The sequence below is a fragment of the Schistocerca nitens genome, chromosome 2, assembly GCF_023898315.1.
Source record: "Schistocerca nitens isolate TAMUIC-IGC-003100 chromosome 2, iqSchNite1.1, whole genome shotgun sequence".
Classification (NCBI taxonomy): domain Eukaryota; kingdom Metazoa; phylum Arthropoda; class Insecta; order Orthoptera; family Acrididae; genus Schistocerca; species Schistocerca nitens.
The window spans coordinates 681,963,315-681,977,448 of record NC_064615.1 but is presented as its reverse complement, the minus strand read 5'-3'; the positions used below and the strand labels follow the sequence as shown (position 1 = coordinate 681,977,448).

The 14,134-nt window shown below is 42.3% G+C and overlaps 1 protein-coding gene across 1 annotated transcript in view; it reads right to left on the bottom strand.

Moving 5' to 3' along the window:
- LOC126235246 (uncharacterized) overlaps window positions 1–14,134 on the bottom strand; it is a 295,068-nt gene that overhangs the window by 71,498 nt on the left and 209,436 nt on the right. The window contains exon 2 of the mRNA XM_049943977.1: window positions 14,028–14,105. Within this exon, the coding sequence (XP_049799934.1) occupies window positions 14,028–14,105 (78 nt within the window). The remainder of the gene's footprint in view (window positions 1–14,027; window positions 14,106–14,134) is intronic.

The window sequence follows — 14,134 nt, the reverse complement described above, 5'->3', positions numbered from 1 at the left end:
ACAACGCTCTTTTATGGTGATACCTTTGTCAGGCTTCACGCTGACAATGATATTCGTGTGTGGAGGCAACGATGACAATATTTGCACCCTAACTGTATCGTAGACCGCCACCATTGTCAAGGCAGTTCAGTCTTATTTGGCGGTGAAATCATGTGTGGCCACAACACAACCCTTGTGCGAATACATGCGAGGATGACTGGTGTCAAGTATCAGAAAGCACCTTGCGCGCTTTGTGGCTCCATGTGGCGAAACCATTGGGCTAGTTAATTCATAAAAGATGTGTTAATGCAATACAACGGTCAGAAGAAACTGTAGTGTTTGAAGTGGAATGTTTTGTAGGGTTTTGTTTTTGTTGTTTTGTTTGTGTTTATTCTCGAAGTTGAAATGTATTTATCTTCTTTGTTTTTGTTTTCTTATGACCGTACCCGGCAGAACAAAATCTGTTTTGTTTCCGATTATGTCCTGTTTTGACAACAAAGCAATACGCAACATTTACTTTGTCCACTGTAATTGTAAAGCACGCAAACAAAGCATTTTCTCTGAAGTTTAATGCCACGTTCAGATTTACAGCAATTTTAGAGTTTCTGCTGGGTTGTTATTGCAACGGATATTTTTAAACTATACACGAATTCTCATTTTTCGCAGAATATTCTAACTCCGCCGGCAAATTTCTTTTTACTGCCATTGGCTTCTCTCTGTAGGGACTTAACTGAAAGGAAAGGGCTGAACTAAATTGATAATCGTTTTGTAACGCGAAATAATAGAAGCTTTTAATGGAAATTAATACTTTTATTTAGAACAGTAACTGGCTTATAGACTGATTCTATGTTGCCCTATGAAGGTGTTCACAAGGTCTACATCTACATCTACATCTACATGATTACTCTGCAATTCACATTTAAGTGCTTGGCAGAGGGTTCGTCGAACCACAATCATACTATCTCTCTACCATTCCACTCCCGAACAGCGCGCGGGAAAAACGAACACCTAAACCTCTCTGTTCGAGCTCTGATTTCTCTTATTTTATTTTGATGAACATTCCTACCTATGTAGGTTGGGCTCAACAAAATATTTTGCCAGTCTCGGATTGAAGCCACAAAATATTTGGCATGATAAGGGCGTGGATTGGCGCCCATCAGCATGAATCCCGCTCCGACGTGTTCATCACATGGAGCTAGAATGCGTGAGAGGATGCTACCCTAATACTTCACACCAGTCACCCTCGCATGTATTCGCACAAGGGTTGTCATTTGGCCACACACGATTTGTAAATTACTAAGCACCACAAATAAACTATTTCTTTTTCACCTAAAGGAAAACATTTTCTGTTAATGTATATGAGAAATCGGTTCAAACGACGCCCTTTTACGTTCTGGCAGCCGCTTTTAGTATTTGTAGGGGCACCAACAATGAACTTATTTTTCTCTTTCAACGAATCCGAAATGTTTCCTGTTAACGCACGTCAAACAAATCAATTTCAACAATGTACTGGTTTCTGGCAGCTGCTTGCGGTATTATTAGCAGCACTAGGCAACAAATTTCAAAGAAAAAATCCCAGAATGCCTTCATCTGCTACGTGTACGGGAACCACGACGAAAAGAAATATAGAATTCACCCATTCATTACTCAATGAATGCTGAACATATAAATGTATTAAAAAACTATTAGTGTTAGATTCTTACAACGTTGCACCACAAAAATATTCTTCCAGTTCGCATGCGATATTTATAAAATAATAATAATAATAATAATAATATGACCACTGGCTGTCTTATGCATGCCATCTTTGGTGCTTATATTATTTTAGCAGAAATAGTTAAATATTTTAATCGACTAAATTTTATCAAGGTCGGGATTCGAACCCAGGTTTTTCTGCTCACTAGGCAGATGCGCTAATCCCCACGCCACCCTGGCATAGTGGCTTTTTATAAATGCACGGGCGACCTCAATCCAAATTCCCGTTCACACCTCTGCCCACTTGGTATTCGCTGCCCCTAAACTCGAACAGCAGTTCAGTGCTGATGAGCAAAGCCACTGTGACAGGGTGGCGTAGTGGTTAATGCGTCTGCCTAGTGAGCAGGAAACCCTGGTTCGGATCCCAGCATTGCTACAAATTTTCATTCGTCGCTTCAGTCTGGATAATTTTATCTTTGTCTATTGCCGCTCGAAAAATATCCTTGGATGCTGCCTCAAGGTAACGCCTCTTAGCCAACACTCGCCATTTCACATCAAATTCTTAGTTGATGAACTCATACTTCTCAGAATGCCTAATCCTACGACACAGGTATGCAAGGTTGTCTTTCTTGACAGTATATCTAACCCTTTCAACCCTACTGGATAGCCGTGAATGTTATAACGCCACTGCCGGAACGGAGAGTTTGCCAGTCTCGGATCGAAGCCACCTTGCGGACTGACGACGAGGGTCTGAGCGGCAGTACAACTTGGCATTTTCCCGTGAATCTTGTAGCGTAAACGGAAATGGTAGTATGATATGGAAAATGATTCTCAATTTGAAGGGTGATGTAAATAGCGCAGAAATTTACTATAATTATGTGGTCCTGATGATGGTAGTATTCATTTTTCGCTGTCCTGCGAACTGGACTTCCCAGCCAGTTGCAGATGCACGAAGTTTAGTCTGGAATCCGAATAGCGGCTCAACGGGACATTTTTCAAATATAAGAAGCATTCTTAATGTTGAGGGACAAACAATATTCAAATTCAAACCTTCAAAATTGAAATTTGACAGCTACCAAGCCACTCATGAGGTAGTTTACAATACTATCCCAACACGAGAGAACGGAATCTTCCGGTATTACTGAGGAACTCTTGTGGCGTAACAGTGCGCGACAGTTTTACGATCTTGAATGAAGACCTTTAACTTCATATGAAGTTTCATCAAAATCTAGCAATTGAGTGAATGAACAGTTTACTAGATGTTGTGTCCGTCTAGAGGCGAACAGATGATTTTCTTAACTTGTATTTCTCCAATCGAACGAAGGCTCTTTACAAAAAAATGCAACAAGAAACAGAGACCAGCTCATACAATAGCAACTAGGATGAGGTTCGCTGTAGCAAGGCACAAACGACGGAGTGGGAGCTTCATGTAGCAAAGTGGCTCCAAGCGCGAGTGGGTCTGAGTGGCTGCTGCCGGCCGTCCTGTATTGCAGATGGCGCTCGTGGTCCAGACTTCATGGAGGCGTGGCGCAGTGGGCGTGGTCCATTGGGTCCATCAGATACCGTACGACCGCTGTCGGCGTCTCACAGAAACTTGCAGTTCCGCTACCAACGTTGAGACGTCCACGGAGTGGTATCGATATGTGATATCGCATTTGAGACATGTACTTTCGCTCCACTGGAAGTCAAAACCAACCGAATTCCAGCGTAGCCTGACTGTAAACCACATGCGGAAATGTTTTTAGTAGTGGAAGTAACTGATGCAGACGTGTGTGGACTAAAGTGGGTCACATTTTTCAGATGAATACCATTGATAGCACCCTTCACTTCTAAACAAAAAAACTATGGTCATAGGATTCTTTGGCGCACGACTTCAAAGTCTTTGGTGCCCACATTAAAATCTAACACAGGCATAATTCTTTGCGCAAAGATGACACATGAAAACACGAGAAAAATGTTTTGAATATATGTTGCCATGTCCATCGATAGAGGGCTCGTGATTGTACCATGGAAATTAAGTTTTACAATACTGGTAACCGCCACAAAATGTGTTTCGTTATGGTGCTAAGAGCAACATAAAAATTTTGTTCCGGTAGATAATTCTAGTGAAGATATAGCAATGATCATTCCTGCGAGACAATGGCCATTTGTTGTTGCACAAGTATTCGCGCACTTTAGCTTTAGCCTCCCTCCGTACGCAGTTTAACACACACTAACCGCAAATAACGGCTCGGTGCCCAAAGCCACCTTACTTACAACTCAGACCAATTTTTTAGCAATGATTTTTATCTTGCCCAAAAATTGCCTACTTCTGCAAACCTATTTCTGTATTAATTTTCAACTTTTCATCGAGACTAATGCAGTCATTGATCTTGTTGCTAATATTTTGAGTCGCTCTCTTATCGCCGTTAGGAAGTGCTTGTATCTGGAGACTCTAATACGAAATTACGGTGTAGCAAGAATCTAGTTTCGCTTTCGGCAGTTTGAGGATAAGTTTCCTCTTAGCCGCTTCAACTTAGGTTTTTGGTAGGTTCTTTGAATCTGAACTATGCGTTGTCCGTTCAACGAGACTACATCGACTTCCTTCTTCGTAATCACCAAATCAAAGCTACTGCCCTGACTCTAAACACCTTGACGACGAGGAAGTGCTTATTTGCCATTAAGATAACTTCCAGAAAATTTGTAAGTGTTCTTGCCGTTTGCAAATGTAGCAACATCTGAATGCCGCGTATTTTTTAATCACTTTCTTGAATTTTACAAGGAAGTATTCAATATCTGACCAGTGACGCTCTCTCTATGTGCGTAGGAACATTTTCGTTTGGTTTCCCAGATTTTCGGAAATTCAGCAGAGTATTCACGTCAAACTAATCTAAAGTTTGAAAAATCCTAGTAGCAAATACTGTTGCTGATACGGAAACCATTTTACTTTTTGGCCTCTCTGTCCTTTGTTCCATAATTTCAAGAACGCTATTGTTTTCACTCACCTTGTCTATACGGTTACATCTGACTTTTGGTTCATATAAGTTTCTTTGGAAGCTACATAACCTTTGTTAGTGTTACCCGTGTAACGTACGATTTCATTAAAGAAATTGTAATATATTAATCTGGGCATATTTCGTATCCGAAGCGGAATTGATTTATTTGCTGTATATTCTATCGGACCTCTGCAGTAACTTCGCGAAACTACGTTTCTGCTTTCTTGCGTATCGCCAAACTTGAACATCTTATTATTAAAGGTGCCCAGGGATATGAACCGTCTCGTGCTGTCCTAAACATTATGTTAACCACCCGAGATGCGTATGCACTGAAGAAGTGACTATCGTTATATGTGCCAAATTTGACTATTTAACATTTTTGTTGTTTTCTACGAAAGAAATTATTTATTTATTTATTTATTTGTTACTGGTAACAATAAAATTATTGTTCATCAGTAAAAGTGACGGTAAAACCGAACCAGAAATGTTCGCAATTAAAGTTAAGGTATTCAGTGCGAAGACTGATTTGATACCGCTTCCATCTTTAGTCTATCCTGTGCAAGCCTCTTCATCTCTACTCACACTTCCCTGTGCGAAATCCACTATTTCTTGATGCCTCAGGATGTATCGTATCAATCGATCCCTTCTTTTAGTCTAGTTGCCCATAAATTTCTTTTTTCCACAGATACACAATTCAGGAACTAATCATTAGTTAGTCTTCAGCATTCTTCTGTAGCGCATTTCAAAATGCTCTAGTCTCTTCTTGTATGAACTGATTATCGTCCACATTTCACTTCTGTACAAGCATAGCGAGTAGAAGAGAAACTGTGCTGAATCCTCGCGCGTTAATATGGGTAGCACAGGAAAGGCGGCGTGCACACAAGCTACGAGCAGCACTGTCGCTTGAGACTCAAGTTGATGTGTAATCGGACGACGTTTATTGCTTTTGTCTCCATTTACTTTGTGAGTTTGTTTAAGGTGTTCTGAGCGAAAGTTGAAGGGTTGAAGTCTGAGATCTTAGAGAGATGTTGAGAGTTATAGTTACTGGTTTTTATAGAAGAAAAAGAACAAAAAAGTCCACGGTTTTCTTTCCAGCGTAGTGATTTCGCTGCAGAGAAACTAAACGTAAATATTTTGTAGGTCTCCAAAAGCCAAAGTAGAATTTCAAAATGGGTAAGAGCAATTCCTTGGAAATAAAATCTAACAGTAGTTTTGTGTAGGATTCACATTTCGGTGAGGAACCACAAAAACATCCTTGTTTACCAACGGGAAAAATACTGCACAAAGAAAATGAGCAGTAGACCACTCGAAGAAGGAAAGCTACGAAAAGAAGATGGTAAACAAGACGTTTTTGCGATTTGTTCTGTTGAGGAAAATGTAGGGAATGGATCGCTACCGAACGGAGTAGTAATTGCGTTAAAACAATACTGAAATGCAAGAAACTGAAAATTATGCGTTTACGTAATAAACAGCGAACAATCTCCTGCAAAAGCAAGTCTCAAATGAAACCATAAGACGGCTCAATCAATTGTCCTAGATCATTGTAAACTCAGTAAAAACAGAAAATCGTACTTGCCACTATGTTAAAGAAATGCCAATTTAAAAACAAGATAATGCATTATGTGGTATGACTACGACTTTATTCTGGATTGTGTGCTCCTGAAAATTAGTTGCCCAAAGGATATAAAAATGTTGCCACAACCTTGCGAAACACAACTCCAAAATTTAGTAAATTATCTGAAATGCTCATGTGTAATTAACGTAGAGTTTTAAGTACAATTAAGAATTATTTTCGGAAAAAACAAGATGAAAACAAAGGTTTGTTGATTTTTTGTGAAGTAAAGCCCCAAGAAGAGCTACAATTCAATAACGCTTCACACAAAGTTGGTTTCGTCAATTTATGGGAATATAATCGAGATGATTGTAGTAAAAATCTTGCAGATCATGCTCTGGTGTTGATTTCTGCTGCTCTGCTGCATAACCGTATTCACCCAATTCCTATGCCTGCGAGTCGCAATGCCACTCCTGATGATGTCTGGCAAATATTGATGCAAGTAATTATCCAGCTACAGGAAGCCGGAACGAGACTTGTTGTATTCACTTCTTATGGTATACAACCAAATAAGAAGCAGTGTCAGTTTCTGGGAATTAATGGCGCAATAAATGAAGTTACTTGCTCTATATCAAATGCACTTGACGAAACCAGAAGAATATGGGAATTTTCGGACGCTGTTCATGTCACAAATTGCGTAATAAATAGTTAAAGTGATAAAACTGATGTACTGTTTTAACGATGACGTCATCAAGTGAAATTTTTATCGACAAGATACTTCCCAAGAATTCGCCGGATTGAGAATTTGGAACAAGTTAACTTCCACTCACTTGAATGCGGCGTAAAATTAGCCCTGCAGTAACTCAGCAGCCAAGGGCATTAAATTCTTAAGGGAATTTAAATCAATGTGATTAGAAGACAGCGAATCAATGATTCGATTATTAGATAGATGAACAACTTAGTGGACGCATGTTTATTTTCGTAATGATGCTTTGTACAAAAACTCAGAGGATCACAAAACGTTAATGAAAGGGAGAAAAAATGGAGAAGCACTCTCGCCGATAAAAGTAACAGCTTTGATTGCGAAAGAACTCTCCACACACAAAGAGTAACCACTGACGGTACCTTAAAAAAATCTAAATACTTATGGAAATGAGGTTCTCTCTCGACAGCGACGACGTTTCGGTATCGGAATGTCGCTGAGTTGCAATGATCATCCATCAGTCATAGACTTCCTCGACTTGGACAAGTTACAGTTTGTATATATTCTTGTAAAACTGTCATTAACTCTCTGCGGAAACTATGAACATTCACTACTGGCCATTAAAATTGCTACACCACGAAGATGACATGCTACAGACGCGAAATTTAACCGACAGGAAGAAGATGCTGTGATATGCAAATGATTAGCTTTTCAGAGCATTCACACAAGATTGGCCGGCCGCGATGGCCGTGCGGTTCTGACGCTGCAGTCCGGAACCGCGGGACTGCTACGGTCGCAGGTTCGAATCTTGTCTCGGGCATGGGTGTGTGTGATGTCCTTAGGTTAGTTAGGTTTAAGTAGTTCTAAGTTCTAGGGGACTTATGACCTAAGATGTTGAGTCCCATAGTGCTCAGAGCCATTTTTGAACACAAGGTTGGCGCCGGTGGCGACACCTACTACGTGCTGAAATGAGGAAAGTTTGCAACCGATTTCTCATACACAAACAGCAGTTGACCGGCGTTGCCTGGTGAAACGTTGTTGTGATGCCTCGTGTAAGGAGGATAAATGCGTACCATCACGTTTCCGGCTTTGATAAAGGTCGGATTGTAGCCTATCGCGATTGCGGTTGATCGTGTCGCGACATTGTTGCTCGCGATGGTCGAGATCCAATGACTGTTAGCAGAATATGGAATGGGTGGGTTCAGGAGAGTAATACGGAACGCCGTGCTGGATCCCAACGGCCTCGTATCACTAGCAGTCGGGATGATAGGCATCTTATCCGCATGGCTGTAACGGATCGTGCAGCCACGTCTCGATCCCTGAGTCAACAGATGGGGACGTTTGCAAGACAACAACCATCTGCACGAACAGTTCGACGACGTTTGCAGCAGCATGGACTATCAGCTCGGAGACCATGGCTGCGGTTACCCCTGACTCTGAATCACAGACAGGAGCGCCTGCGACGGTGTAGTCAACGACGAACCTGGGTACACGAATAGCAAAACGTCATTTTTTCGGATGAATCCAGGTTCTGTTTACAGCATCATTATGGTCGCATCCGTGTTTGGTGACATAGTGGTGAACGCACATTGGAAGCGTGTATTCGTCATCGCCATACTGGCGTATCACCCGGCGTGATGGTATGGGGTGCCATTGGTTACACGTCTCGGTCACGTCTTGTTCTCACTGGCGGCAGTTTGAACAGCGGACGTTACATTTCAGATGTGTTACGACCCGTGGTTCTACCCTTAATTCGATCCCTGCGAAACCCTACATTTCAGCAGGATAATGCACGACCGCATGTTGCAGGTCCTGTACGGGCCTTTCTGGATACAGAAAATGTTCGACAGCTGCCCTGGCCAGCACATTCTCCAGATCTCTCACAAACTGAAAACGTCTGGTCAATGGTGGCCGAGCAACTGGCTCGTCACAATACACTAGTCACTACTTTTGATGAACTGTGGTATCGTGTTGAAGCGATCAAGGCCGTTATTATGGCCAGAGGTGGTTGTTCTGGGTACTGATTACTCAGGATCTATGCACCCAAATTGCGTGAAAATGTAATCACATGTCAGTTCTAGTATAATATAATTGCCCAATGAATATCCGTTTATCATCTGCATTTCTTCTTGGTGTAGCAATTTTAATGGCCAGTAGTGTAAATGTAAATTTTCATTGACATCATACATAAGCCAAATGCGGACGTTAACTAGATATCTGCAACAAAAGACCTGACACAGAGTTTTGGAACAGCAAACATGATTAAGAAAACCCTATGGATTCCATATAATTTAGCAGAAGCTCAATCCTATCCGCAAAGTAAGTCCATCTGCTGCTTTTGCCGTTGTAACACGTGCTTCAGTGGGTCACAAGTAGAGCAACTGGCATCTTGCGGCGGAATCGCTGAGCTGTGGGAGTCAGCACACTTCCTCTTCTGCTCGCTGTGGTGCAAGGCTACTCTCCAGACCAGTAACTTCACGAAACATTCTCAACACTTAAAGCTAAATTATATGTGGAAATAATTCTGTTTTTCGGAAACATTTTTCTTGTGAAGTTCATTCGACATTTTACATCCTTTCTTCTTTGGCAGTCGTCAGGTTTTTTCTGTCCAAATAGCAAACTAATCTAATACTTTTAGTTCCCTAATCTAAGGCCCTCAGCATAGTTTGATTTAGTTCGGCGTATGAAGCATGTCGTAAATTTCCTTAGAGAAAAAAGATGTTCACTCAAAGAGCGCATAATTGCCTTCGCGAGACCACTAGGCGCTCTAATGGATTCAAAACGTTAACAATCAATTTCCTGCATTACTGCTGAAGACATCTTCATCTACTCCAAAATGTGCTACTACTACCCATTTACCAACAATGCCCATGATATATTCTGGAATTTGGCTGTTATTTGGAAAATCTTAAATTCTTTTGAGAAACAGCGTTCAGGCTGATATAATATTTCCTTAATGAACATGAAAATTGTTTTACGCATGTACACAGTGTGTCCCCCTAACTCTGCCATTTCACATATTTCTGAAACGAAACAAAATGTGAAAAATACAATTGGCTAGGATTGCACCCATGTCAAGGGCTCACACAATGGGAATGGATGTATAATCCATAAATCTAAACAAACATAGATTTCTTTAAACGTACATTATATTTTTCTACGGAAATGAAAATTAGCGGTATAATTGGTGACGGCAGATCCTTTTTTGACTCTTCTTAATCTCATATATTTTTAAATACGTAGACTTTTACGGATGACACTGTTTCCGCCGTAATGTGCAAAGCAAGGTTTGCCTACAGCTGGCTTCAGGACAGTGCAGGCAACCCGCATTACGCGTTTTGACTGCTGACATTGGTCCGTTCCTGGCCAAATGCATTTTTCACATTTTGTTTCACTGGGAAATAAGAGGCAGTTAAGTTCGGTGGGACAGGTGTTTGTTTTAACTTGAGATAAGTAAATATCTCTAAAACGACGCATCGTACAAAAAAAAAAAAAATGCTCTTGGTGCAAGGTTGATATTAGTAATAGGGATACCTGTCGGTGGTACTGCCCACGTAGCGCAGTGGTTAGCACACTGGACGACGGTTCAAACCAGCGTCTGGCCATCAGATTTAGGTTTCACATGATATCCCTAAATCGCTTAAGGTAAAGGCCGGGATGGTTCCTTTGAAAGGGCACAGCCTGTTTCATTCTCCTTCCTTCCATAACTCACGCTTGTGCTCCTTCTGTAATGGCCTCGTTGTCGACGGGATGTAAAACACTAATCTCCTCCTTTTTCCTTCAACTGGCCGCGTCCTAACCATTCCTCCTGCATGGGCGGGTTCAACTTTGTATTTTCAAATAGAGACACCCCCCCCCCCCCAATTTTACTGCGTATTTGTACTCTATACAAAAATACGTACAGTTTACTCAAACCATTGTTTTTCATTCGCGGTAAATGGCGCTGTAATTGACAAATATAAAGTGTGCCTGTTTTTGCAATGAAGAACCGATCGATGTATTTGATTCTAAATGTCATTTACGATGTAAATGTTATATTGATGTTGAAACTTACTTGAGTGTTGTAATTATGATTTTGCAGTACAAACAATATGGCTAGACACCAAATTTTCTGGCAAATAAGTTGCTTTTATAGTAACGTAGTTTTCTTGTTCCCTATAAAGTTGAATGTGGTGATCGCCAAACCATCGGAATGCTTGATTTTGGTGTTCGCGCCCACGGAACCCGTAATCACTGTGATTGATTTAATTGTGTGTTTCCATCCAACTGCCGTAACTATCGTGCTGACCGCTATGTGGCTTCTGGGCGAATACAAACCACAACCGTTGTAATCAGGTGAAATGTCCATGAAATATTAGCGACAGGCACATCTGCCACGGATATTCACCGAAATCAAGCGCTCTAGTGATGAGAGCATGGGGATCCGCAGAAATCAAGCATCCCAATCGTGAGGCAATGGTACTACCCAATATCAAGCATCCTGATGCGAACAGGAAACTACACTCCTGGAAATTGAAATAAGAACACCGTGAATTCATTGTCCCAGGAAGGGGAAACTTTATTGACACATTCCTGGGATCAGATACATCACATGATCACACTGACAGAACCACAGGCACATAGACACAGGCAACAGAGCATGCACAATGTCGGCACTAGTACAGTGTATATCCACCTTTCGCAGCAATGCAGGCTGCTATTCTCCCATGGAGACGATCGTAGAGATGCTGGATGTAGTCCTGTGGAACGGCTTGCCATGCCATTTCCACCTGGCGCCTCAGTTGGACCAGCGTTCGTGCTGGACGTGCAGACCGCGTGAGACGACGCTTCATCCAGTCCCAAACATGCTCAATGGGGGACAGATCCGGAGATCTTGCTGGCCAGGGTAGTTGACGTACACCTTCTAGAGCACGTCGGGTGGCACGGGATACATGCGGACGTGCATTGTCCTGTTGGAACAGCAAGTTCCCTTGCCGGTCTAGGAATGGTAGAACGATGGGTTCGATGACGGTTTGGATGTACCGTGCACTATTCAGTGTCCCCTCGACGATCACCAGTGGTGTACGGCCAGTGTAGGAGATCGCTCCCCACACCATGATACCGGGTGTTGGCCCTGTGTGCCTCGGTCGTATGCAGTCCTGATTGTGGCGCTCACCTGCACGGCGCCAAACACGCATACGACCATCATTGGCACCAAGGCAGAAGCGACTCTCATCGCTGAAGACGACACGTCTCCATTCGTCCCTCCATTCACGCCTATCGCGACACCACTGGAGGCGGGCTGCACGATGTTGGGGCGTGAGCGGAAGACGGCCTAACGGTGTGCGGGACCGTAGCCCAGCTTCATGGAGACGGTTGCGAATGGTCCTCGCCGATACCCCAGGAGCAACAGTGTCCCTAATTTGCTGGGAAGTGGCGGTGCGGTCCCCTACGGCACTGCGTCGGATCCTACGGTCTTGGCGTGCATCCGTGCGTCGCTGCGGTCCGGTCCCAGGTCGACGGGCACATGCACCTTCCGCCGACCACTGGCGACAACATCGATGTACTGTGGAGACCTCACGCCCCACGTGTTGAGCAATTCGGCGGTACGTCTACCCGGCCTCCCGCATGCCCACTATACGCCCTCGCTCAAAGTCCGTCAACTGCACATACGGTTCACGTCCACGCTGTCGCGGCATGCTACCAGTGTTAAAGACTACGATGGAGCTCCGTATGCCACGGCAAACTGGCTGACACTGACGGCGGCGGTGCACAAATGCTGCGCAGCTAGCGCCATTCGACGGCCAACACCGCGGTTCCTGGTGTGTCCGCTGTGCCGTGCGTGTGATCATTGCTTGTACAGCCCTCTCGCAGTGTCCGGAGCAAGTATGGTGGGTCTGACACACCTGTGTCAATGTGTTCTTTTTTCCATTTCCAGGAGTGTATTACATCCACGTCTTTCTTCCTGTAAATGTAGTTTCTAACTAGACATTGAAACGGCTAACCAAACTGTACTGTACAATAAAATTTGCAACACCAAAGTAAATTTTGATCATAATATGAACAGTTAGAACACAAAGGTTTAAATTTACATCGTAAGTGTAATATAGAATCAAGTGTGTCAGTTCTTAATTGCAAAAACAGGCAAACTTGATATTTGTCGAAAAACAATGATTTTGAGTAAACCGTACGTATTTTTGGGGTGGAATCCGAATATGCTGTAAAAATGAGGGTCTCATTTGAAAATACAAAGTTGACTCCCGCCGCAGATGAGAGGTGGTGAGAAGGTGGCCAGTTGTAGTACAGACAGATGTCCCATTTATTAATATTAACTTTTCACCTTGATAATTTTTTTTTTTTTGGACGATGCGTCGCTTTCGAGATATTTACTTGTCTCAAATTAAAACAAGCACTCTGTACGTAGCCCAATTTTCATGTGTTTTCCAATTCTGAAAGTATATCACCAGTACTTGGATGGACAACATGTTGCATTATTTCTTGCGTCTGTGCGTTCTGAGGATGGAAATCGGATAGTCAACTTATGAAAATGACTATAGTACTGTTGTTGCGAAGTTGTGGTAAGAGTTCATTAGTAGACAGTCAGCCGAAGATGCGTTCAAATTTATAGCGGACATTTATCCTGTTTTATAAGTTGACACCAACTTATGCGGACAGAGAGGTGCGAATCATCAAACGATACTCGTGATGCACTTTAGTACCTAAGGAAATGCACCATAGTTACGCCATTGAAGAATCACATATGGCTTTCGATGAAATCAACATATAAGTAAGTCTGCCTGGGATCATGAAATAAACAACGAAACGTTAAATGTATTTGCATTCCTTTGTAAGTATCTCGATGCAACTGAGGGTTCACCAAACCTGGCAACGTCATTTTCAATAAGAATTATTCGTAGCCCTGAGAGGAGCTGCAAATTGAACACATCATATCAGTAAGCATTTCCTCTTTTATACGTTTTTACATCACAAGGGATAATAGAAAATCGTAATTGATGGCTCCCTATCATCATTGTTTGCAAGCTGAAATTATTGCTGTACGAGAACAGTTATTAAACTCTTAAAATAAAAGAATTAAATTTCTAGAAATTTTAATTGTTTTAGTATACGGAAAGTGTGTACTTACTCAGGATACCCCTATCGATGGATGGATCTTTCTTTACCAGCGTGTCGTTGGGCCACATCTCATGGTTTTTACACTTCCCTGAAACGAAAACAAATGTTTCAGGCAGG